The 22,683-nt window shown below is 43.9% G+C and overlaps 1 protein-coding gene across 2 annotated transcripts in view; it reads right to left on the bottom strand.

Moving 5' to 3' along the window:
- Nucleotides 1-22,683, bottom strand: part of SPRED2 (sprouty related EVH1 domain containing 2) — a 63,470-nt gene that overhangs the window by 29,992 nt on the left and 10,795 nt on the right. The window contains exon 1 of one of the 2 annotated variants that reach the window (XM_050894917.1): nt 5,444-5,460. The exons of the other annotated variant lie outside the window; for it this stretch is intronic. Within the exon in view, the coding sequence (XP_050750874.1) occupies nt 5,444-5,460 (17 nt within the window). Of the gene's footprint in view, nt 1-5,443; nt 5,461-22,683 lie in introns of those variants that run through there. 2 annotated transcript variants of the gene reach the window in all.

Here is a 22,683-nt window from a genome sequence, read left to right as displayed (position 1 = left end):
ATTGAGAATTTTCCTAAGTGACTGAACGATGACCTCTGCAATAACTGAACCATGGCTGCATTACCTATAGACTAACTTTTACAAAGCATCTGTGTCTAAGAGACAGGCGGTGTTTAAGGCGGATAAAAAAGTGCTTTCCTCCAGCATGCACGAGCCGCATTGTTAAGCACAGCTGACACCATCCAGCCCTCTCCGACATGAGCCACATCACTTACAGCAACCGCAGCACAGCAAAACCAATGGGGGAAAAAGCCCTGAGCCTTGTTGCACGCCTGGCGTGGGTTTACGGCTGCAATCCTGCATCCAGGATTAAATGGCAAATAATTCCTTTGTTAGCTAAGGCTTTAATTTTGCCAGTGTCTTTGTAAAAGGAGGGTCGAAGTACACAGCTCCCTTCCCACCAGCCGCTCTTTTCCACTTTGCTTCAAACGCAGCAACTGCAAATACCATCTGAGATGTCTAAAAATCCCGGGGGGGGTGGGGGGGGAAGTTGTCCAACCCACCATTTACTACAATCCTTTGAGTAACATTTAGCATCCAAAACACTTCCCAGACACCTTCCATAATTCAATAATATTTTTTCCTCTAGCCAGGCTAGTTGACCAAAACATAAACTTAAAAACTTCCATGCTAATACAGCACTTCAGTATTTTCCTTTCTTCTCGACTTTCCAGCTTACAAGGCCAGGAGAGATTCAGATCTCGGACAGAAAGGTAATTGCATATAATGGGTTTCAAAATTATGGACTGCTGTCTTTAGCACATCGACATTCCCAGATCCCAGATTTCAGGGAAGAGCCAAAAGGACAGCAGGAGGCTGCAAATGCAACGGCAGCAGAGGTCGGGCTGTTCAGCTGAACTGAACCGCAGACACCAAGTGCTTAAACACAATTTAAACTATTTGGATCCATGCAAATTTAACTTTACAATTACTGGGGCATAACCTGTCTTTGGCTGAGCTGGATGTATTTCACGGTGCTCTTCCTTTGCCCTCTGTCCCTGCCCCAACAACTCCGGCAGCTGGAGTTAAAGCCATCCCGTTCTGCCCAGGTGATCGCTGGAAATTATATTGCAAGGATCCTCTCTGGAGTTCATCCCGCAGCCAGAAAGCAGCGGCATTTTCACGAAAGTAAAGAAAAACTGCTATTTTTGGAGTCCCACTTTCTTGATCTGATGCTTGGTTCATGAACCTTCTAGCAAGGGTGAAATATGTGCCGATTATAACCAGCATTTTCTTCTTCAAAACCCTAACTTATCACTTTGGTAGAAAGAAAACTTTCGAGTGCACGGAGCCACAGCAAAATAAAGTTGATATTTTGATACCATTTAGATTTCCAGCAGGTTTGAAGCTTTTTCATTAAATATCAGCACGAAAAAAAGCCACCTGCACCCTTCTGGTCAGATCCAACGGTAAAATAGAGCCTGTAGAAAACCATGGAAAACCTCCCAAAAGTTTTCCTTGCCCTCACCTCTGCATCATACCAGGAACACAGAACCACTGTATCTGTAACCCATCTCTAGTATAACAAATTTGCAATCTGTATTTTTCTGTCTTTCAAATCCAATATTGCCAGAATAAAAAGGCATCTGGGAAATTTTGGTTTCCACCCGGTCAGAGTAAATACAAGACAGTTCAATCTCCACATGCCTCGCTCCAGAGATGCTGGCCAAGTCCTGCAATATGTCTGTCCTGGGGCACTTCATCTTAAACTGATATTAACCTTACAAGCTCAATTTCAGGACATTTCTGTCTGTCTCAACAAAATGAGAAAACTTTGTTGGCATTTAGCATTTCCTCCCAGCTTCCCTCTGAAAACGGAAAAGAGTTTTCTCTTCCAACTCCCCAGTTCATGCCTGGCTGCTGAACCGAGTTTGGCAGTGTGTGTTCAGCTTGTATGCTAACCATTTCAGGGGAAAAAAAGGGAAAAAAAAAAAATTAATTCCAAGAACACCGTTAGCCGCAGCAGCGCAGAAGGTGGAAGAGGAAAATCATGCCCCAAAGGAAGCGCTCATGCAAGATTTGGAAATCACTGCTGGTAAGTTATAAGACACGCACAGTCCTACCTGCACATCCCATAAAGAACTCCAGAAGAGTAGCTTTGCACGAAGGTTATTCAATGCTGGGGATTTTCCTGCTGGCTGAGTGCTGCCCAAAATCTTGTGTGCAGCAAGAAAACCCAACCCAGCAGGGTGATCACTCCAATGGACTGTGAGAGTCCTGGATGTGGCAGGGATGCTCGAAGGCTCAAGCGCCTTCAGCCCTCAAAAGCTTGTCTTCCTATACGACACATGGCCTCATGCAAGGAACACAGCTCCAGGAGGCTGGAGCAAACCCAAAGTACCACCTTTTGATTTTACTTTTTGTTCCTTGATGCCTTTCTGGGTCTAGAGCAGCCTCAAAGGCAGAATAAAGAGGGGCCACGTCCTCCATGGCCAGTGCCCAGCAAGCCTGGGTTTGCTTCCAGCGCTGCAGCCCATTCGAAAATCCTCCGTAGGAAAGATTAATAGCAGTTTTGTTTGTTTGTTTTTTCAGAAGGAAAAGGACTTCTCAAAAAAATCAAGACACCTGCAACAATCCAGCCACCCGCCTCCACATCTCCCTTGAATGCCGAGGCAATGACGAACAAAGGAACCCTTTCACCAAAATGTTTGTTAAACATTTATGGTTGATTTTATTGAGTTTACGAGAAACAGCTCTATCCTATTTGTTTGAATGGGATTTCATAATCCCGTAATTATTTCAGATCCTTCCAGGAAGTACATGGAAAACTCATTTTTTAAACATATGTTTATATACATTATATATAAAAATACACATACACAACATATAATGTAGATATGAAAATGTTCTTTTATATATATATTCATTTTTATATAAAAAAAACCAAAGGAGAAAAATTTTATAAAATTTTTTTTAAATGACACACACAAAAGCATCAGCTTCTGCTGTGAGAGTAACTCTCGCAGCGCACTTCTACAATGCGACGTCCCAACTAATCTGGATGAACCAAACTAGGGGATGAGAGCAATTTTCTGCTGCAGATGGGGCCCTTGGCCCTCACTCCTTACGGATCTGGTGTTAAAAACCAGCAGGGTTTGGCGCAGGCAGGGTAACACCACTGCTATTCACACAGCTGCAGCGTTGGGTGTTTTAGCCCTGCATGAGCTAAACCCGTTTTTTCGGCCAGCAGAACCTCTCCTCCTGCGCCAGGCTTGCCCAGCGATCCCCACAAAGTGCCGTACACATCGGCAAAACCCCAAACGAACCGGCAAGCTGCTTTTTAGGGAAAAAAGCAGGCTTGCAAACATGCTGACGGGCAAGCAAAGAGCCACTGATGCAGCTCAAGCGCACGGATTTTAGGGGCTATCCCCAGAAGTTAGCTTACTACGCAAACTATAAAGTCTAACTGCATTGGGGCAGACTAATTTACTACTTGCGGCGGTATTGAAGCATCTATGTAATATATTGTTGAAACCCTGCTACAGCTATTGAAGCCCACAGCAAAAGTTGTTACAAAGATACCCCCAAAATTATTTTTTTCTAAAAGACAGCCACCATACCACTGAGATGCATGCTAATAACAAAACTTTTAATGAGCAACCTTTTAATAAAACCTCTTCAAAAAAAAATCACAGTGAACCTCCTTCTCACTGGAGAACTGAATTACCTCAGGACCAGCCTCCTCGCAGCTTTGCCCGGTGGCTGCTTTGTCAGTGATTGTAAATTACAGGTTTGGTGTTTATTTTAAAAAAAAAAAAAAAAAAAACCAAACCCAAACCAAAACCTAAAAAACTTTTCTTCAAAATTGTTTAATGGATCAATTCTGCAATAAATCTTTATAGCTGCACGTGTCAGTATGTCTTGGAAAGTTCTAAGGAGCAGCAAAACAAAAAAAATCAGTTTAATAAGATCACGTGTTAAAATAATTTACCCTGCAGCTCATGAAGCCGGCATGCAGTACAGGCAAGACTTGCACACTCGAGTCCTCCTGTTTTCGTGCAAAGGTACAAAATACTAACAGATTTCAAGGAAAGCTAATTAGTACTATCATTTACTGTAATGAGAAAGGAAGTTGTTATTGCATGACAGATGGTATTTGTTTTATATCACATGCAAGATAAGCAAAAATTGCATAAAAGCTTAGCCAGACAAACAGGTAGTTGCATGAGATCTGCATCCTGAATTGATCTCCCCTGAAAAAAAGCCACAACCAAGTTCTACCCTAATTTTTTTCTAACATATACTGACCATAAACACTCTGTTACTGTTATCCTATGTTAGCTAACGAATGGTGATATTTAGCAAAAATAAGGAAACTAACAAGCACAGCAACTGTATTCCACCCTTCTAAGTTTTATCACCCTCTTTATTTTGTAAAGTGAAACTAGAGATTTGATACCGCTTGCCAAAAATTACAGAGGAATGTAATGGAGAAATCTATTCAATTCACAAGACGACGCTATTTCCACATGACCCTCTTCCCCATCCAATGAGTTTTTGCTGTCACGTCGTAGACTGCTGTGATGCCCATGATGACAACAAACGCGCTGGCCAGACGAGGTATCCCATTACTCCCATATAACATCACGTTTTGCAGATTAAGTGCTACCCGTCCTAACACAGCCATATTACAGTGCGAGTGAAAATAACACAAGGCGTGCTTACCTTCAGCTACAGAATCAATACTACTCCGGAACATAAAAATAAATTATTATGTATATGCATACACAATATTTCTGAAAAATTCAAAGTTTACAAAGAAAAGGAAAAAACCCAACGCTAAAACCCCTTGCTCACCCTACGCAATTTGCATTTTCCCCCATTCTCCTCCATTTTGATGAGTGCAGAATGCAACTATATTTATCCCCCTGTAAACATCCTCTGTGACACGTACGATACAACTACAAAGGCTAGACAATATTTTGCAAATATAAAAAAAAATTCTGTGACTCAATTCCAGCTGAATCTATTTCAGAGGAGAGGGGAGGGAATAAGCAGGATAACTGCGGTCTAAATCTAAAATGTTTTTATCTTTTGCCAGGTAAATGCATTTTAAAAAAACAGAATAAAAGACATTCTTAACTACATGAAAACCAGCATGCACATTGAGTTTGCCTTCCACCTCTCTTTAACCCCCACCCCCACCCCAAAAAGTGTCCATGGAGAGGAGCATCAAGGGAAGCAGCTTCCCAGGCAGCATCTATTTTCCTCTCGGTATTTAAGAGAGGGTGCACGTTAAACCATTACTTCTGAAAAAAATTTATATGTAACCATAAAAGAAAGCCTGTGTTTCACAGAAGTAGTCATACATATTCTCTAATAAATTATATGCTGATTTAGAAAAGATTGAGAAGGGCTGTGGGGGCAGATGGGGGGAGGCGGAGGAAAAAAAGCCAAGAGTAAAAAACATGAAATTATACACAGCGAGAGCACACACACATACCTGCTGGGGGATGCCATTTCCTCTACATTTTACACCCCGATTGCTCTGTTTTACCATCATTGCCACTTCCAGCCTCCCGATCGGCGTTGGCTGCCCCACGTCCCAGCTGGCTGCTGCCGAGCGAGCGGCTTCCCCCCATGCGTGATTCAGTCTCCTTGAGGGATGTGCTGCATTGTACCGGGTGAGTCATCCCAGAGGTATTCTGCATATTACAGCCCCGGCCGGACCATTACTCATTCGCAACATCCTCCCGGGCTCGGAGAGCACAAGCACACGCACCGACCAAAGATCCTTGCTTCCCCACCCCGGTTACAGGCTGGAAAAAAAATAAAATAATTACGATACAACCACCATAAACTAATAACGGGGGCGTTTAGCAGTGGCTGACTGAGCAAACGCGCTGCCGAGAGGTTGCACCAGACCTGCGGGCGCGTCACCCGCTCACCCAGGTCTGCAAACAGGTCCAAAGTTGAAAGCAGGCGTCATCTCCTCCGGTAACCCCGGCTGCACTTTATTCTCCAAAAGCTGCTAACGCAGCGCTGGGACCAAGGGTCCAAACAACTCAACAGGCTTGGGGGAAGCACTCAGCCTCCCGATGTGCCTGTCTCCATCGCAGCTTTTAACAGGACTTTAAATACTTTCAGTTTGCAACAAGTTGGTATTTATGAGTATCAGCTATAGGTCCTTGTATACCACACCTTTGCAGGCAGCCCACGCAACCAAAGTGCCAACACAGCAACATCCCTATGCACGAGCTTCGTTTCGGGCAGTTGGCCTCAAGCGCTTCCTTGCTGCTCAAAAACTTTCATAACCACTTTAACTACTCGCTCAGCCAGTGTGTGCGTCCCCCAAAGTTATATGATCATCCCTAAATGCCCTCTCATTTTTTTAAAGCAGAAATGTTGCTCAAGAACTGCCTCGGCACCAATGACAAGAATAAAAATTGTGACATTGGGGCTCTGAAAGCAGCTTCTAAAAATACGTGCCCGGTTTCTGAACTAATCTACACTGATGATTAGGCAGGAGGGGGGAAAGAAAGCTAATTTAAGTGTTTCCAGGCTCAGCTGCTTCTGCCTTCCTTAAATCCAAACCGTTTTAACCTTGATTTGGGGCAAAAATCCCTTTTTCCCTGGACAGAGAGCAGTGGCCGAGGTGACGCTGCCTGAAAGCATCCTTTAGGAAAGCTGCATCTCCATTTTGCAGACATAATAATCTAAAATCACACATGCTCTTGAAAACTTCAAGCTTGGACCACGGAAACACCGAGCTTGAGACCACCAAGGTTTGAACCCAGCTTCCGTGCATAGACACCAGGCTGCACAGAGGATGCTGAGGACAACCTGAGTCGCCAGGACAGAAGCATTTGTTTGCTGCTTCTCTTCAGCATCCAGCAAGCACATGTGCAGGTGTAGCTGCAGGCACCTACTTGCAGCTTGGCTGGATTTTGTCATGACAATGAAATCAAGCTACAGTCCAAAGCCACGCTGAAGGCAACAGGCAGCATTTTAAGTTTGTTATAGTGGGATCAAGTGACAGCTGCGTTTACCCTATTTCAATATACAACATAAAAAGGTCCTTAATTTAATGGGCAAAGGGTACTCCATTTTGGAAGAAATGCAATTGTGACCACTGGGTAACTCATTAGCCAGTCAGAGCATCATGCTATCCAAGTAATTTAAAAAAAAAGTACTTTTTTTTTTTAAATTTTAATTGCACATCCCCAGTCCACAACTCGTCCTACCCAGATGCGCCAGGATTTGCTGCCTTGCTTTCCTCTTCAAGCTCTGCAGCAGCACTGCTTTTACCCTCAAATGCTTAACACAGCGCCCATCAGCTCTGTCCTCAGCTGTCTCCACCAAGAAGTCAGCACACAAGTCCAAAGCAACATCAGCCAGAAAAAATAAAGAAAGACGCCTGGCCTTTTTTGCTGCAAGTCCAGTTTCTAAAGTTTTTCTCTCAAGGGATGGGGGAAGATGAAATTAGCCTCCTAGTGTAAGACAAAACTATCTTTCAATAAGCTGTGTTGTAATAATGTTTTTGAAACAACAGCTTCAGCGGTTACATCTCCCCAAAGCTTCCCTGTTTTCTTGCCTTCCCACTGCTCCACAGACCAGCCTGCCACTGGTCCTCTTAGAAACTCAAAGCACAGCACACGGCGAGAGTCGGGACTGAGCACTGACACGAGGCAACTTACGGAGAAGCAGCATTAACAAACACGACTCCAGCATTACACATCAAAAGACAGGTTTACACGGAAAAGCCATCACGCTGTAACGCTAACACAATTTCGCAGCTGCCGCAGGGTAGCTCTCAGCTCCCGTGGCTGGGTTGAGCCAGGACTTGGGTATTTCCTGCAGAGTCGCCTGTTTGCTGGCGTGCCAGGATCAGGGGCAGGTAGGGAGAAACACTCTGCGTGTGAAAATCAACTGAATCACTGGTTGTGTTCTCGCTTTTGCAAATGTTCTTTAAACTTAAGGCTAAGCTAACAAACCTCAGCTCCAGGGTTGGCAATGCTGCTGCACTTTTTTTGTTATTATTATTATTATTTTTCCCCTTAAATACCGCCCTGTCCAGTACACCTTAGCACACCCATCCCTACTAGCTTGGCGCTACAGTGAAATATCCTCCAAAGCTTTTGTGCATTTCCTAGCTTGGACTGGTGAGCAGCTGCTCTAATACATGAACATTTTCCCCAGTTGCCAGCGGGATGCACGCTGCTACAGGGTTTTGCTATTAGAAATCTAAAGTAAACATTGCAACTGGAGAGCCAACAAGGCAGTGGATCTGCTTTCCGCTGCCTTCCAGCCAACTACAAGCATGGTTCAAAGAGCCGAGACTGTGGTTGGAGCAAGAGGAGCCCATTTTCACTGTAGCTGCTGGAGTCTTTATGATTAAGAGAATGAAATTCAGTCACCTCGTTAATGCCAGTCATATTAATGGGCTGAACTTCTGCAGCACAACATTAACACAGCGCACAGGACCAAGCCCTGACAGCTTGTGAACCAGGCAAAAAGATGTTTCAGCACATAATTTCGGTGCAGTGTAGGCTTCCGAGTATCTGCAGCCCCAGGTCCGTATAGGACACTCCGAAACTTGTAATGTCTCATCATCTGCGAACACCAGACAACCTACCTTAGGTGTAGCATTCAAGATTTCCTGCCTAAACATTGCTTACTGTGCCTTGTGGGGGGTAAAGAAGGTTGCTTTTCTCCATTTTTGTTTTAATTTAAAATAACAAACAAACAAAAAACCAAAAACCAAACAAAAGACTTTATAGACATGGTCAGTGTAGCTTTTTTGTCCAGCACTTCAGAGACACCCATTTCATTCATGCTGTCCTTGTTGCCCACAAAGTTATCTTGAAAACAGCGTTCATTCAAGTCGTGTTGTAGAGAAGAGCTGGAAGTAGGGAAACGGGTAGAAAAGCTGATCCTTAGGAATGACTTCAAACTTTTTATGATGTGCTTGGGGCTGCTGAATATTCAGGAGCACTGAAATGCTCCTCCCTACCTACCCTTACCATGCTTTCCCTATTTTCCATGAAACTGGAGTAAGGCTCTGCCATGCTGCATGCCTCTGCCAGCACAAAAGCAAGGTATTATTAAAAGTACAGCTGAATAGCGCTTCAGCAGTTGGAGGAGTCTGCTGGGGGATAGATGGTCCATAAAAGCCCATGCAGGAGCAGTTCTGGTCACGGCACAGCTCGATTCTGCTTATGCATTTCTCAACATAGACTTCACCCAGATGTTAAGCATCACTGATCACGATGCTTTCCTAACACAAATGCACCCCGAGTACTCCAGTAAAACTAAGGAAAGAGGAAAGCTGCAGTATTTAATCTCTTGTAGATATCATCTGATCCAAAACAGAGAGGATCCATCCCTTTTTCTTTTTGCAGTTGGCTCCAGCAAGCTGCAAGCCACCAGCACGGTGGGAGAATCTTGCCGTTAACACCCGGCAGCAATTGCTTTGCAGCTCAGGGCCCAGGCTGGGAGGCCATCGTCCCAGCCGGACTAGCACAGGCATCCCTTTGGCACCAGATCATTACATATAGTACGATCCCCGGTCCTAGCGAAGGCACAACCTATTTATAAATTACAGAGACGCTAAATGAGTGTGGCAAGTTGGAGGCAGCATTTCTTTGCCATTCCAAAGTGTGCAAACCAAGGCACCTCTTCATATATTGGTTTAAAAAGTCCATCTCCAGGTGACTGACAGCTTGCAACACCCATTTTTCTTTTCTAGGTGTTTTAAAGCTTAGGCCTTGGACAGACACGTCATTCCCATAGATGAATGGACCTTTGTACATATGGATGACAATAAAAAACAACCCCAGCATAGATGAGTATTTCCATCCAGGATGCAGAAAGGTTCTGGGTGGAGGCCATGTGGATTTAATTTTCCTGCAGACAGATCAAAGGAAAGCCGCCAAGAGCGTCTTAACTTGACTCCAAATAAACATCCATGCCCAGCAAAGAGGTTCCACAAATTACATGTACCGAGCTCCTCCACACCGGAAAAGCCTCGTGTGCTTTTCTTCTAATTGAACCCTTCCTCCATAGCTCCTAATTGATACCTGGACAAACAGCTGTAATATACTCCAGGAAATATAACCCTGTACTTCGCTTTACTCGTGTGACACGGACTCAATCATCACAGGGCAGGCTGCAAATTTTCATTTTCTTGATAAAAAAAAACTGGCAAAAAAAAAAAAAAAAAGGCTAGTGAAAACCCAAGACCTTCCTCCTCCCTTTTTTCGCACTTAAATACCTAGCTCAAAGGAGAGATGCTTTTGATGTCCTGCCTCTCCATGGTTTGCATCTGAATTTGTGTTTTTCTTGCACCGGTATCAATATCTCCTAGACTAGCCAGATGGCAGAGCTCAACTGCTTCTTTCAAGTCGTCCGTCCAAAGAGCTCCTTGCCACTACGAGCGAAGATCAATCACTGCCACAAATGGATGCATACCTCTGACCTCCTGAGAAAACCGATCGCTCATAACACAGGTTGAAGAGCTTGACTTGGCTGGTTGTTCCTAAATCAAACCCTTGTTTCATTTCAGCTTTAATCTAGACTGCTTAGTCTAACAGATACTTTACTCCAGTTTACCTGCAAAAGAGCTCAAGTGATGAAGAATCCACAACATCCCTAAAAAAAAAAAAAAATACTTTTAAAGTGTGAATCATCTTTTAACTTCGAACCACTGCATCTTTGCTTTCCTTTTCTGTAGGATAAAAATTTTTCCCATGCAAGTACTCTCAGACTAATTATGCGTACCCCAGACCACGTACATTCAGTTTATTGTCTTCTCCAATTTCTTCTTTCTAGATTTCAAATCATCTTTGCTGCTCTTTCTGAGGCTTGGCGCTACCTTTCGCAAAGCCCTCATGCCAGGACTCAATACTCCATGCTAAAAGCACGTGCAAAGGCAGCAAGACACAGCAGACCAAGAGGCAAGCACCACGATACGATAACCTTTATCCACCTACGTTTCTAAATCCATTGAAAACTTCCATAAAACTGTGTTGACCAGCTCCAAGTTCATACACTCAAGCTAACGTCGACTGCACCTCCTGTCGACTGCACCTTGTTTTGCTGGGGACTGACTTAAGCTAACCAACTTAAATTTTCAAGATCACTCTGCTTCTTCTGCAAGTGTTAGTAAAACATTATCTTGTCCTTAAAATGTACCTTGTCCAGCTCTTTCCAGTGCTCTTGGGAACAAGCTGCTATTTTATAGACTTAGAGGAAGATGGTTAATGCTTAGGATTCTGCTTTCAGTTTTAGTAGTGTGGGAATTATTTTGTTGTTCATTTAGGATAGGGATCTTCGCAGTCTGCCTCTTTCAGAGCACAGAAATTGTATTGGGGCAGGTTTCCCTTCCTGCATAGAGTACTGTAAGCTTCGCCATGCCTGCCCTGTATCAGGACATCCAGCATTAACTATTATTCAGCTTTCTGATGTTATTATTTAAGTCCTAGAGCAGCCAGAGATTTCTCACCAATACCTTCGGCTTCCTCCAGCCAACTGTGCGCATCTCCCAACCTCTACTTTGTTCTCCCTGCAGCCAGCTTTCCTGTTTACATCTCTGCCGTTGCTTCCCTTGCAAGGCCGAAGGGCTTTGGAAAAAGCACAAACAAACAGGCGTTTCCTCAAGCTGCAGGCAGTTGCATGCCTCTCTTCCTACCACAGTCCTTCGCCCGGTCACAAAAGCGTCACTTGCATTTAACGGCCTGTATTTCCTGCGCGCCGTTTGAATAGGCAGATCTTCTAAATGCTAGAAGATAACGGGTGGTGTGAAGTGCCTGCTGAATACATCACTGGCAAGAGCGATTTTGTTCACATATGGCAGAGAAGTCAATCGAGGAGATCACCTCGGGGTCATTCTATATTCTCATTCTGACTGGTAAGGATGAGTTGTTCAACACGGTGCACATTTGTGTTTTCATGCCAATTCCTTCCAAAAAGGTTAAGCTTTGGGTACGTCTGCCTAGGGACAGCCAGAGTCCTCTGGCATATCTGAAGGTGACTGAAGCCTCCCATGGTCTTTCCTTTTAGCAGCAAAGATGGTGAAGGAGCTTCTCATCCTGTTCCCGTCAGAGTTTTTGGTGCACTCGGTATCAGCTCGGAGCTGCAATCTCAAATCTTCTTGGTTTATTGCAGAATACCAGAACATCAATGCCCCACACAAAACCAAAAAAACCTGCTAAGCTTAGAAAATATCTAGTAACAGCTTATGCAAGTCTCTTCATTTAACTGGCCACAACACTCTGTTTAAAAACATCAAAAAATGAATACTGAAGAAAAGCGACATTATCGTCTTGAAGATCTGTGAGAAGAAAGCATTTACCTTTCATCTTTGGGCAAAGCCTTGTCTATACTATTCGTTGCCCACCTCCAACAAATTATTAAGATAATGTCTAGAAGGGAGGAAGAAAACATACCCTGATTTTTTTCCCCAACTTCTCACTTGTTTTTCACTGTCTCAAGCTGTGTTACAACCACTTTACGCATGTTCAGCAGATGATAATGGAACCGCAAGTGTTTATCTCAATCCAAAACAGCTTTTTTTTTTTCCTCTCCCCTTAAACTCAGATTTAACTAGGGTTTTAATTCCTGTTTACCAAGGACACAAAATTGACAGGAGGTGCATGCTTAATCTTTCGACACCCCATCTACGAACTTGGTTTTCTTTTTCCTTAAGGCGGTTTCATCCAGTTATATTATGAGTCTCTGCCTTCCTTGCTTAGGATTTACCTGCCTCTGCCTCTATGTCCACTAATATCTTGGAGCAAGAGAAATTTCAGAAAAAAGCAAGAGCCTTGGTCTGAAGATGGGTCTCCGTTGCATTCGTGCAAAGGGAGGGCAGCTCTGCGCCCAGCACTCCAGTGGGATGTTTTGGCTCCCAGACAAGACGGCGGCGGAAGCGCGATGTGCCAAGACTGCCCTGCAAGGCCTTGTTGTCTGCTAGAAATTAATATTCAGAGAAAACAGCGATGGCGTTTCGGCGTGCTAAGGGAGAGAAATACGCATGCATTGTCCAAAAGCAAGTTGAATACAAGCTTTGCTAAACAATTCGCACTGTGATGGGAAATCATAAGTTGTCTGAAAAAAAAAAAATCATCCCCCCCCAGGCCTTTCTGAGTCTGATCAAGTGCTATTTCCAATATTAATTTGCGAGGTGGGGCAAGGGGCAATTCAAAAGGTTATGCCTTGAAGGACCCACAAGCTGCTTCTTTGTCCTGGGATGCCTTTTTGTTAATGTTAGCACCACGATGAGGCAGGTGCCCAACCCATGTTTCCTCCACCATGGGGACAGCCCTGGGGAAGCCACCAGGCCAACACTGTGAAGGCGCTGTGGATATCAATGCAATCCAGTGCGTGCTGCAGAAACCCGAGGCAGTGCAAGCACGAGCATTGAGTTGTGGGTGGTGTAACAGACCCAGCTTCAGTGGATTCAGTGACAGTGTTGGATGATGACAGCTCCATCCGAAATAGAAAGCCAAGGTGGAAAGCCAGCTACTCGGCCCAATCCAGCGCTCTCCCTTGGAGATGCATGGATGATGCATACCATCAGTTTTGAGGTAGAAGGGAGAAACTGCATCCTTGCTTCAGCCTGTCCAGATGTGCTCAGGCTGTAACGAGCCCATCGAGAACTTGGGTGTTGAGTACCCATCCACCACACGCATGCACGCACGTTTTAGGAGGAATATATTTAAAAGCCCATATTTAATGCATGTATTTAAAAATTGAGCTGAGATTAGCTAAAAGTAACAAAAGTTAGTAGCGTAGTGGCTGAAAAGATTGCCTCCATCCTGTTACAACAAGGCAATGCAAGAGTTGGACGTAGAAAACAGGCACTTCTCTGTTGACTAACAGCCAACTCTCACCTTGCTAATAAATTAGGTGGAAATTCATGGCCATCTCGCAACAAGCTTTAGAGACATAGCAGCATCCCTCTTCTAGGAGTCTAGGTAACACTTGGACAGGAGACCTCCAGATGCACTTACAACCAAATAAATGAAGTTTAGCTGAAACAATGCTTCGCCAAAACCAACACAAAGACAGTGACCTCTGGAATTTGGGGCTACTTGCAGATGTCCTAAAGGATGCCATCGACTAAGTCATACAAAAGGTACTTTAACCCCTGGCAGTGATTCATCTAGATATTTGTCCTAGCAAACAGCCTTATTACTGAGGGAGAGTTTCCTATTATTTGCAGGAAAATTCAGAAGAGAACAAGTAGATACTAATTTGTTAAAGAGACAGATAAACATGTACAGGAAATACTTCTATGAAGGTCCTGATCCTCTGAAGATTAATAATCTACAGTACTGGAGACAAAACCATGACACTGAGGAAATAAGCAAACTATAAAAACAGGAAGAAGTGGAAGTTTATTTTTTTTATGTTATTTTGAGGGAATATTTGTTTTTCTGAAGCTTAAGATACCGGCAAAAGCCTCCATCTGCAGGTCACACTATTCTCTATACAAAAGCAGCTGCAGAGAGTTTCCTCATCCAGGTCCCCCGAGCTGTCAGTCCGGGGAGGCCATCCTGCACATTACAGATTAGCTGCCTCCCTAGCCAACATTGTTATTCGGTTTTCACCTCATTTGAAGTCATTACAAGTCACTGAAAGGGCCGTCGTTGCGTGGACAGTGTTCTGTAGGTGATACCAATAAACCAAGTTATTTTGCTGCTCCATTTCCCCCCACAGCCACAGGACGAAGGCGCTCCCTCCAGACATGTATTTCGGTATATTTACTGTAATACTCAATATTAAGGTAGTACTTGTTGGAAATGAAGGATTTTGCCACAAAGAGAAACCATCAAGAAAAGCTGTTCTGGACTCTCCTGCCTTGGTTTTTGTTCAAATGAAAATAAAACTACCACCGCCGTGAATTACAGTCCCTCCAAGGATGCAGCGAGGACGTGCTGAAGCCAACCACTGCTTCTGCAGCGACTTGGTGGCACAACGATTTTCGGACCATCGCAAGTCACCAAAGCTGAACAGACACCACCGCTTTGTCCAGAGGCACTAACCTTTTCTTCCACCTCAGAAACGTCTTGTGCTAGCTCACGGTGGCATCACAAGGAGCCCTCGCACTCGTGTCATGTCTCATACGTAAGTTATCTTACTTAAGTGAGTCACGCTGAGGCACAGCGCTGCCCAGGGCTCTTCTGCTATTAAAGGATGTGGGGAGAGTAGGGGCCAGGGACACCACATCAATTTGTCCTCATTCAGGAACTTTTTGAAGTAACTCCTCCACCTCCTTCTTGCAAAAGCCTGCAAGAAATTTAGATCATTCCCACTGCAACCAATGCTACGCACATGTACTGAATGCCACCCTAAGAGCTGAACTAAGCTCACATCTGCCTGCAAAATTCCCAGAGCATGGAAAGCCATCAGTACCGAAATTAAGTTTAACTTAACCTGAAGAAAAGGTTTAAATATTTATGCTTCTAATATGTTCTCATCACTTCGCTCTTTAGTACCATATATGGTTGAATTATTTTTGTCTACTGGAAGCGATTCCTTTGAACTAGGGCATTCATCGCTTTGGAAATATAATTAAATTTCCACGTTAGTTAGCAGATGTTAGTTAACTATGGGGGGGAAATGTTCTACATTAAAAAAAGGCAAGCGCAATACTCTCAAACCAGCTTTCCACTGGGATTTGACCTCTACCACAACTGCAATGAAGACCAGGATGCTATTTGTATGCTTACTGCATGGAACATTTGTATAAATATATAAATATCTATATATTGTATCAAATATTAAGCATTTGCTATTTGTCTGACACAGAATATACCAAGCCACGTTTTCTGGTTTTGTACATATCAACCAGGACAGCGACCAACTATAACAACAGTATGGTCAATTAAATTGCAGTAAAATCAGAGAAGCAAAGATCTGACTCTGAAACAATTTAAAATTTCAGTTCACACAAATTATTCCTGTTTAGAGAAATGCTGATACTGCTACAGTGGCATAGAGTGTCAACATGCTCCCCGACGATGAGGAACAAGCAAAGGTCTGTACTCAAAAGCCCACCTGAGCCAGCCAGGCTAGCTGGTGGGTACCTGCCTTATGCCAATTCACACTCCGTTTTCAAGTGATTACTTACACTAAAATCCTGCTGAACTGCTGCACATCCAAGTAGACCAGCTGTCAATCTTTTCTAATTTTTTTTTTTTGTCTCCCATGCTCCCACGTTAGCGTACCAGGGTTTTGCGCAACGAAATGTTTTACACCACGTCGTAGCTCCTCGCGTTAACTGATGGTATTGGTAATTAAACAACTCGCATCAATTACAAGCAGAAATTGGAATAATAATAACAGACACAGACGGAGCCCTTGAGCACTGGCTTCTAGGAAATTACTATCAAGAGCACTGTTAAACTTCACACTCTCCAGCTAATTAAGTATTTGAGGCGGCAGTGAGAAGCTGCACCCATATACAGCACTCGCCAAGGTTACCTTTGCACCCTGAAATGTCACCCAGAAATGTCATTTCAGCCCTGAAACGACATCCAGATATTCTGGCTTCACCCCTGCGTTGCTCTAGACTAAGACGAAGGAATGAGCTACCAAAAAAACCTGGACAATACTTCCACAAAAATACTAAACTTTGACTCCTGCCATTAAGGCAGTTCATCAAGTGTGATCCAACTAGCAAAAGACAACAGTCTATTTTTCTCCATCGTCTGCCAATACCCAAGAGATACTTTCAGAAATCATAGATTGGCTCTTCAAGTCCTTTTCTTCAAAGCATATAAAAATAGTATGAAGTAACAAAAAAGCACAATAAAATGACGAGTGCCTTGTCTGAAGCAACCTTCCAAGCTTTGGCAGGCCTGGTTACAGAGCACGCAGTGCACAAGGACAGCTGCAAGCCAGTTAATGCTGAAAGCGTCGGACATCTCTTCTTCTGGGGCATCTCATGGCTTCTTGCAGCACTGCCCTGGCTGCACGGGTTGTTTTTTGCCTTATCCATTAAATCAACCAGTGTTTGAGGTCCATGGGTACTTCAGCAAGTCAGAGATGCATGCCAATGACACCAGAAATACAATAAAAAGTAATAATAAAAAAAATCAAGCAGCTTTAAAAATTTCCATGGCACTTACAGGCGGTGGACTCTCCTGCCAACCAAGGTAGCAACAGGGAAGGCTGGGCTCTGGTGCCAGGGACCCCAGACGCCCATCATGCCTATGATGACCAGCTGTTGCCAGTATGGAGGATGGTACGGGGACTATTCCAAAAATCCCGCTCCTGGATAGCACTCGGGACTTCCTTGTGACCCTCTGCCAAGCAAGCAGCATTGCGAGCTCAAAGTGGCTCCTCGCTTGCTTTCTTGAAACGCTGCTGTGAAATGGGCACGGACGGCTCTTAGGAGCCTGGCAGTGCCCATGCCATTTCCAAATAGTAGATTTTATTAACTTTAACCTGCTAATAGCTGGCAACGCAATAACCCACATCCACAGGCTGCTGAAGGTGCTACATCCCGTTTAGATTTGTAGGGCTAAAATTAAGCTTTTCCTTTGATACAGAGTAATTTTTGCTCGGTGCCCCAATGCTTGTTTGGGCAGGCTTTCTATTCACCTGGGGCAAGCATGCTCTTCAAGCTTAATTAGGTCATATCCCAGGCTAAAGAATTTAATAGTTAATTGACACATCGTGCCAACCTACGGTGTGCTCTGCATGTCTCTCATGCCTCGCGTAGTAGAAGTTCAAGGGTGGGAGAGCAGCTTGGGGTGGGGAGAAGGTTTAATTTTAGCCAAAAGGAAGAACACGTTCAGCACACTGCCTAGCTAAAGAAATAAAAATAAAGTAAAAATCCACTCTGCCACAATCCTGCTCCATGAGATGGGCAGACTAATTTATGCATGATCCATAATGCAGAGGAGCACTAAATGGCAAAAAACATTCACAAAACTGGAGCTACAGCCATAGACAACGTGCCAAGCCAAGAGTGCTGTGCTACGCAACGTGGGGAGAAAGCCTGCACAATGCTTGAAGCCACCAAAACCTTGAAGCCACCAAAACCTTGAAGCCACCAAAACCTTGAAGCCACCAAAACCTTGAAGCCACCATGCATGTCTGCACTGAGACACTGAGGGAGCCCATTGCAAACCTCATCCTCGAGCCGTCACGACCGAAGGCATGGCCTCACTAAGGCTACTGGCTGTGCTCGGGCAGGAGACTGTATCTTCAAGCTACCTCCCAGTCACTAAACACATTGGAAATATCTTCTTATATAAACAGGTTTCTTGCAAGCTTACATATTCCCGTGCCAGGTCAGTGTGTGTTTTTGTACAAAAAACCACAAAGACCAATCTCAGAGAGACTTTTTCCATGCCTGCCTGCACACATTTGATCGGAGGGAAGATGGTAACCGTCTTCTGACCTTTACAACAAGGCACTCTTGACAAAATTAAGGCTATCCTGCAGAAGGAAGTTACCACATACAGAAGCAAATATCTCCCTTAAGCACAAAAGAGGTTAGTATATTTAGCATTTTAATTAGATCATGAATGACAAAGCCACATCCCTGCAAAAAGAGTTCCTGTATTTGAGATGTTCCAAATCAAAATGAATATACAGAGACTGGGTTTTAGCCTTTTAGGTATTTCCTTCCCCATATTTAAGGTCTACAGTTTTCAGAAGAAGTTAAATATAAAACAGCAAGAATGTGCACAAGCTGTGAACATGCACAATCCTTTCAACCTCTTTTATTCAATTAAGCAAAGAAACTCTTGCACAGCAGCATTCACGTTCCCTGCAACGCAGCGCCTTCCAATGAGCCACATTTTCCCCTCTCTCCAGTCTTAAGTTTTTTCTGGGTTTTAAAAATTTACCTTTGCTGTCAAGAGAGTTTCTAAATGCCCTTTATGAATTATACAGCAAGAGATGCCTGAACCAGGTGCTCAACCAGGCACATTCCTATTGGAGCCATCCAAGGAAAACCCTGCTTGGTTTTCTGCCATCTCACCAACGTAGGGAGCTGCAAGGGCAGCTCAGGCAATCTATAAGTAGGACCTTCCTGGACGTTATATTATGCATCCTCTACAAAAGGATTTTAAACTTCCGGAGGTTCTTTCTGTTCAGAATTTGAAGCTAAACATCAAACTAGCAAAACACCCCAATGGATTACTTCCTCTCATTGATGAAGACTTACCATTTTCAAGTGTCTTGAAACGCATAACATAACAGGAAAATTTACCTATGGATTGAAGAAAACCTTTCTGCATCTTCTGTACTTGTTGCAAGAGACCTTGAGCATAGCTTAAAGCACCGGACAGTTTTCTCCTAACACAACACCACTTCTGTAAAACGTGGCACGGTTCCCTTTATCATTTGCTTTGCACCGCGGACTTCCATGCCGCGCTCCTTTCCTCACCAACCACAGCCATCCGTCATGCTTCAGTCACCTCTCCCTGGCTATTTACTTAAGGCTGGCTACGGCCAGGAATTCCTCCGCGTAACAAAATGTACAAACGTGCTTTTATATGGTGCATTTCAACGCTGGTGAGTGCTCTCAAGGAGTTTCCCTTTTCTGTCCTGAGGAGCTGGTTTTACTCAGAAGTTCAGGGAGCAGCAGTAGTTTCTCGCTGACAAAAGTCACATGCAGAAGTAGAGGAAACGGGCTGAGCATTTATTCCTTCCACCTAGGGAACTGACAGCTTAAAAGAGCAGTTGGGTATTAGTTCTTAGGAGCCTCTTGCAATTAAAGAGCTTGCAAAACCCAAAGCACCCCCTCTCTTGGGCTATTTTGCAAACACGGGCTCAGCGTGACCTTGTGCTTCCCACCGCTTCACAGAAGAAAGCAGAATTGGGTTTTCATCTGCAAACATCACGGCAACTCAGCGCTGCCAAGCAAATTCATACAATTGCTGTCATTGTACCTCTGGAGTCACTTGAAGCTGCACTGGCATCATGCATCTGGGTGACATCGAGCAAGCAAGGCAATGAGGATGAACCTACGGCACACACGCTTGAACCAGCAGCTGGGGTTGAAGCCAAAAGCACATCCCCTGCTACCCTGCCACGCTGCTGGGCATCTGCACTCTGCCAGAATCCAGAAAGTAAGACGTGATACTAGGCTTAATGGATAAGAAAAAAGCCAGGTGCTCTGTACCTGACAAGAAACGCACCTCTGAATGATAAGCCAAGGAAGACACACACCATCTGACACTGGAAGACACTGTCTGCAAACACAAAGAAGATGCACTTCTACTGGTCTAAGAAAAACACAGTCACCACCTTCCTGTGCCCCTTGTAGCAAGGGGTGACCCAGCTCGCCCAGGTTCATGTCGTGGCAGTTTATAAAACCACAAACTGGAATGAATCAGTACAAAAAAAAATTAGTACTTTTTCTGCTGACGCATCATCACTTAAGTCAACAAATTTCTCTGCCATCCCATCCTTCCCTTCTCTCCCCACTGCTCCCATTACACGCAGGGATGTTTACTTCCATATAGACTGCAAAAAAATCCAGTACTAACCATACTCAAAAGCAACGTTGGCAGCTATTTACCGAGTATTTTTTAAAGCATCCTAATATTTGGAGTGTCACTTTCATAAAAAGATGAGAGAGGATGTGAAGGATTTCTCTTTGATGCTCCGTTCATAGCTGAAGGCCAGCTAACGTTAACCATCTGAAGAGACAACCTCTTCCAGCCACAGGCATGTTCCCTGCAACCACCAGTAGTAGTTTTCAGCTAGATCCCTGGAAGTCCATTGAATGAGTCCTTTATAGCATTAATTGCAACAAACAGCATATGTTATACATTGTCTGCAACTGTTCCACAGACGACTGGTCAGAGACAACAGATCCAGAAGTCCCTCACAAAGGAGCTGGGTTTTTCCACCCTTGCTTACAGGGCAGGGGTTGCTCTACTGTTGGACAAACACGGCACCCGGCTGCTTTAAATGTCTATACCATAGAGTAGGTAGCCGGGGCTCACCAACGGTGAGCCAAGGTGGATGATCATCTGGAGAAGGTCCAACCGGGGATGCTCATTTCTAGTCCCACATCTACCATTCATATGCCAAGCACAGAAATCAGAGCAACTTTTTCCTTCTTAAAACGTGTATAGTGAAGTACTACTTGCAGTCAGGTATTTTCAGAAGGGTACCAGACTCATGTAGAACCACAACCTGGTAAATGGTCTTGTGAAAAATTATTCCTCCTATTCCTGCAGCAGAGAGGAAGCAGAAGAGTGCAATAGTCTAGTAATATTTAACTGTTTTTTCTTGATTCAAAGTTTGCACAAAAGGTATGCATTTTACTGACATCTCAAAATTTAAGTGCTGGATCAAAGGACACATTTTCCTCTGTATCATCTTACCCCAAATCAACACACACACCTTAGACACATTTGTAATCCAAAGAGAACTGATTTGCAAAAGCCCCAAGTGATTTTATTGCTTAAATCACTGCAGAACTTGGAGTGCATTTCATCTAACAGAGGCAAAACCAAAGCAGCAAGTGCTCTCCTGCTCACTGCTAGTCCCCTTCAGTTTTGTTTCTTTAAGTCAGCGCTGAGAAAGCAATTTAAGCTTCCAACTCTCAACTCCTATAATTGCATGAGTTATGCGGCACCAACTCCAGAAGTTTATATATTTTCTTTTTAAAACATGAATGGGAAAGTGTACACAAACACCCTTCTTTCCCCATCCCTTCCTTCCCATAAGGAGGAGTGTTTGTTTTTTTATTCGACCTTATGAAAGGTTGGGGAAGCTATTCCACCAATACTCTGATAAAGGTAGCCCACCCTTCCTTAGAGATATAGTAAAGGGAAGGACGAAAAAAAAAAATCACCCAAACAGCCCCACGAGCAACAAAGCTGCTGGAAATATTTTTTAATGACTTGTACAGAACAGCAAATTATATCAACAAATTAACCCAGTTTGCAATTCACCTAAGCTTTCCTGAACAAGAAAATATAGAGGTACACAGATGCAGAGGCACCAAGCACCGCAGAATTTTGGTGCTACATAGACAAACCCTCACATCCAAACTAAAAATGCCTCAGACAGGGCTTTTTGTGTTTTAATTTATAGATCTTTATGATTACCATTTCTAAAATAATCCATGTGGCTACTAACTTTAGGGAACAGTCTTTTTTGTTGCTTATGAGGGTTTGGGGTGGAGGGGGGGGCTTTTCTGCACACCCTAGAAATTTATTTCAGGGATCTTGTTGAAAGGTGTGCATGCAGAACCAAACCAAATGAGTGGTTGGCGGCAGACTTCGTTAAGCCGTAATTTTTTTTCATTCATAGACTGTAATTTCAAAGGGCTTCTTAACCGCTCACCGGGGGAGGATCGGCACAACTGAGGACAACAGGCACACCAACCGCTAGCTCCACACCCAGGAACTGGGAGACCCCAGATAGATCTTGGTGTCTGGGTACACAAGCATTTCTGGGACCTAATAATAAAACTGGGAGAGAAGCAAGAAGATTTTTAACGTGCAAACACAGGAGAGAAGTTGGGTAAAAACATCACTGTACTGCAAGCACACATATTTTAATATCGTCCAACCCAGCATCATGCAAGACGGCCATTGCAATCCCAGGACCAACGAACTCTTTCGGAGTTCAATCCAAGGCATGAAAATAAGCCTGTTTCTGCCTCCCCTTTATCTGCTGCCTGTTAATCATTTCTACACATACCACATACATATAAGCACAACTTTTAAGTGGGGGAAGACCCCTCCACACACAGACATC

The sequence above is a fragment of the Gymnogyps californianus genome, chromosome 3, assembly GCF_018139145.2.
Source record: "Gymnogyps californianus isolate 813 chromosome 3, ASM1813914v2, whole genome shotgun sequence".
Taxonomy (NCBI): domain Eukaryota; kingdom Metazoa; phylum Chordata; class Aves; order Accipitriformes; family Cathartidae; genus Gymnogyps; species Gymnogyps californianus.
This window is presented reverse-complemented; position numbering and strand designations above follow the sequence as displayed.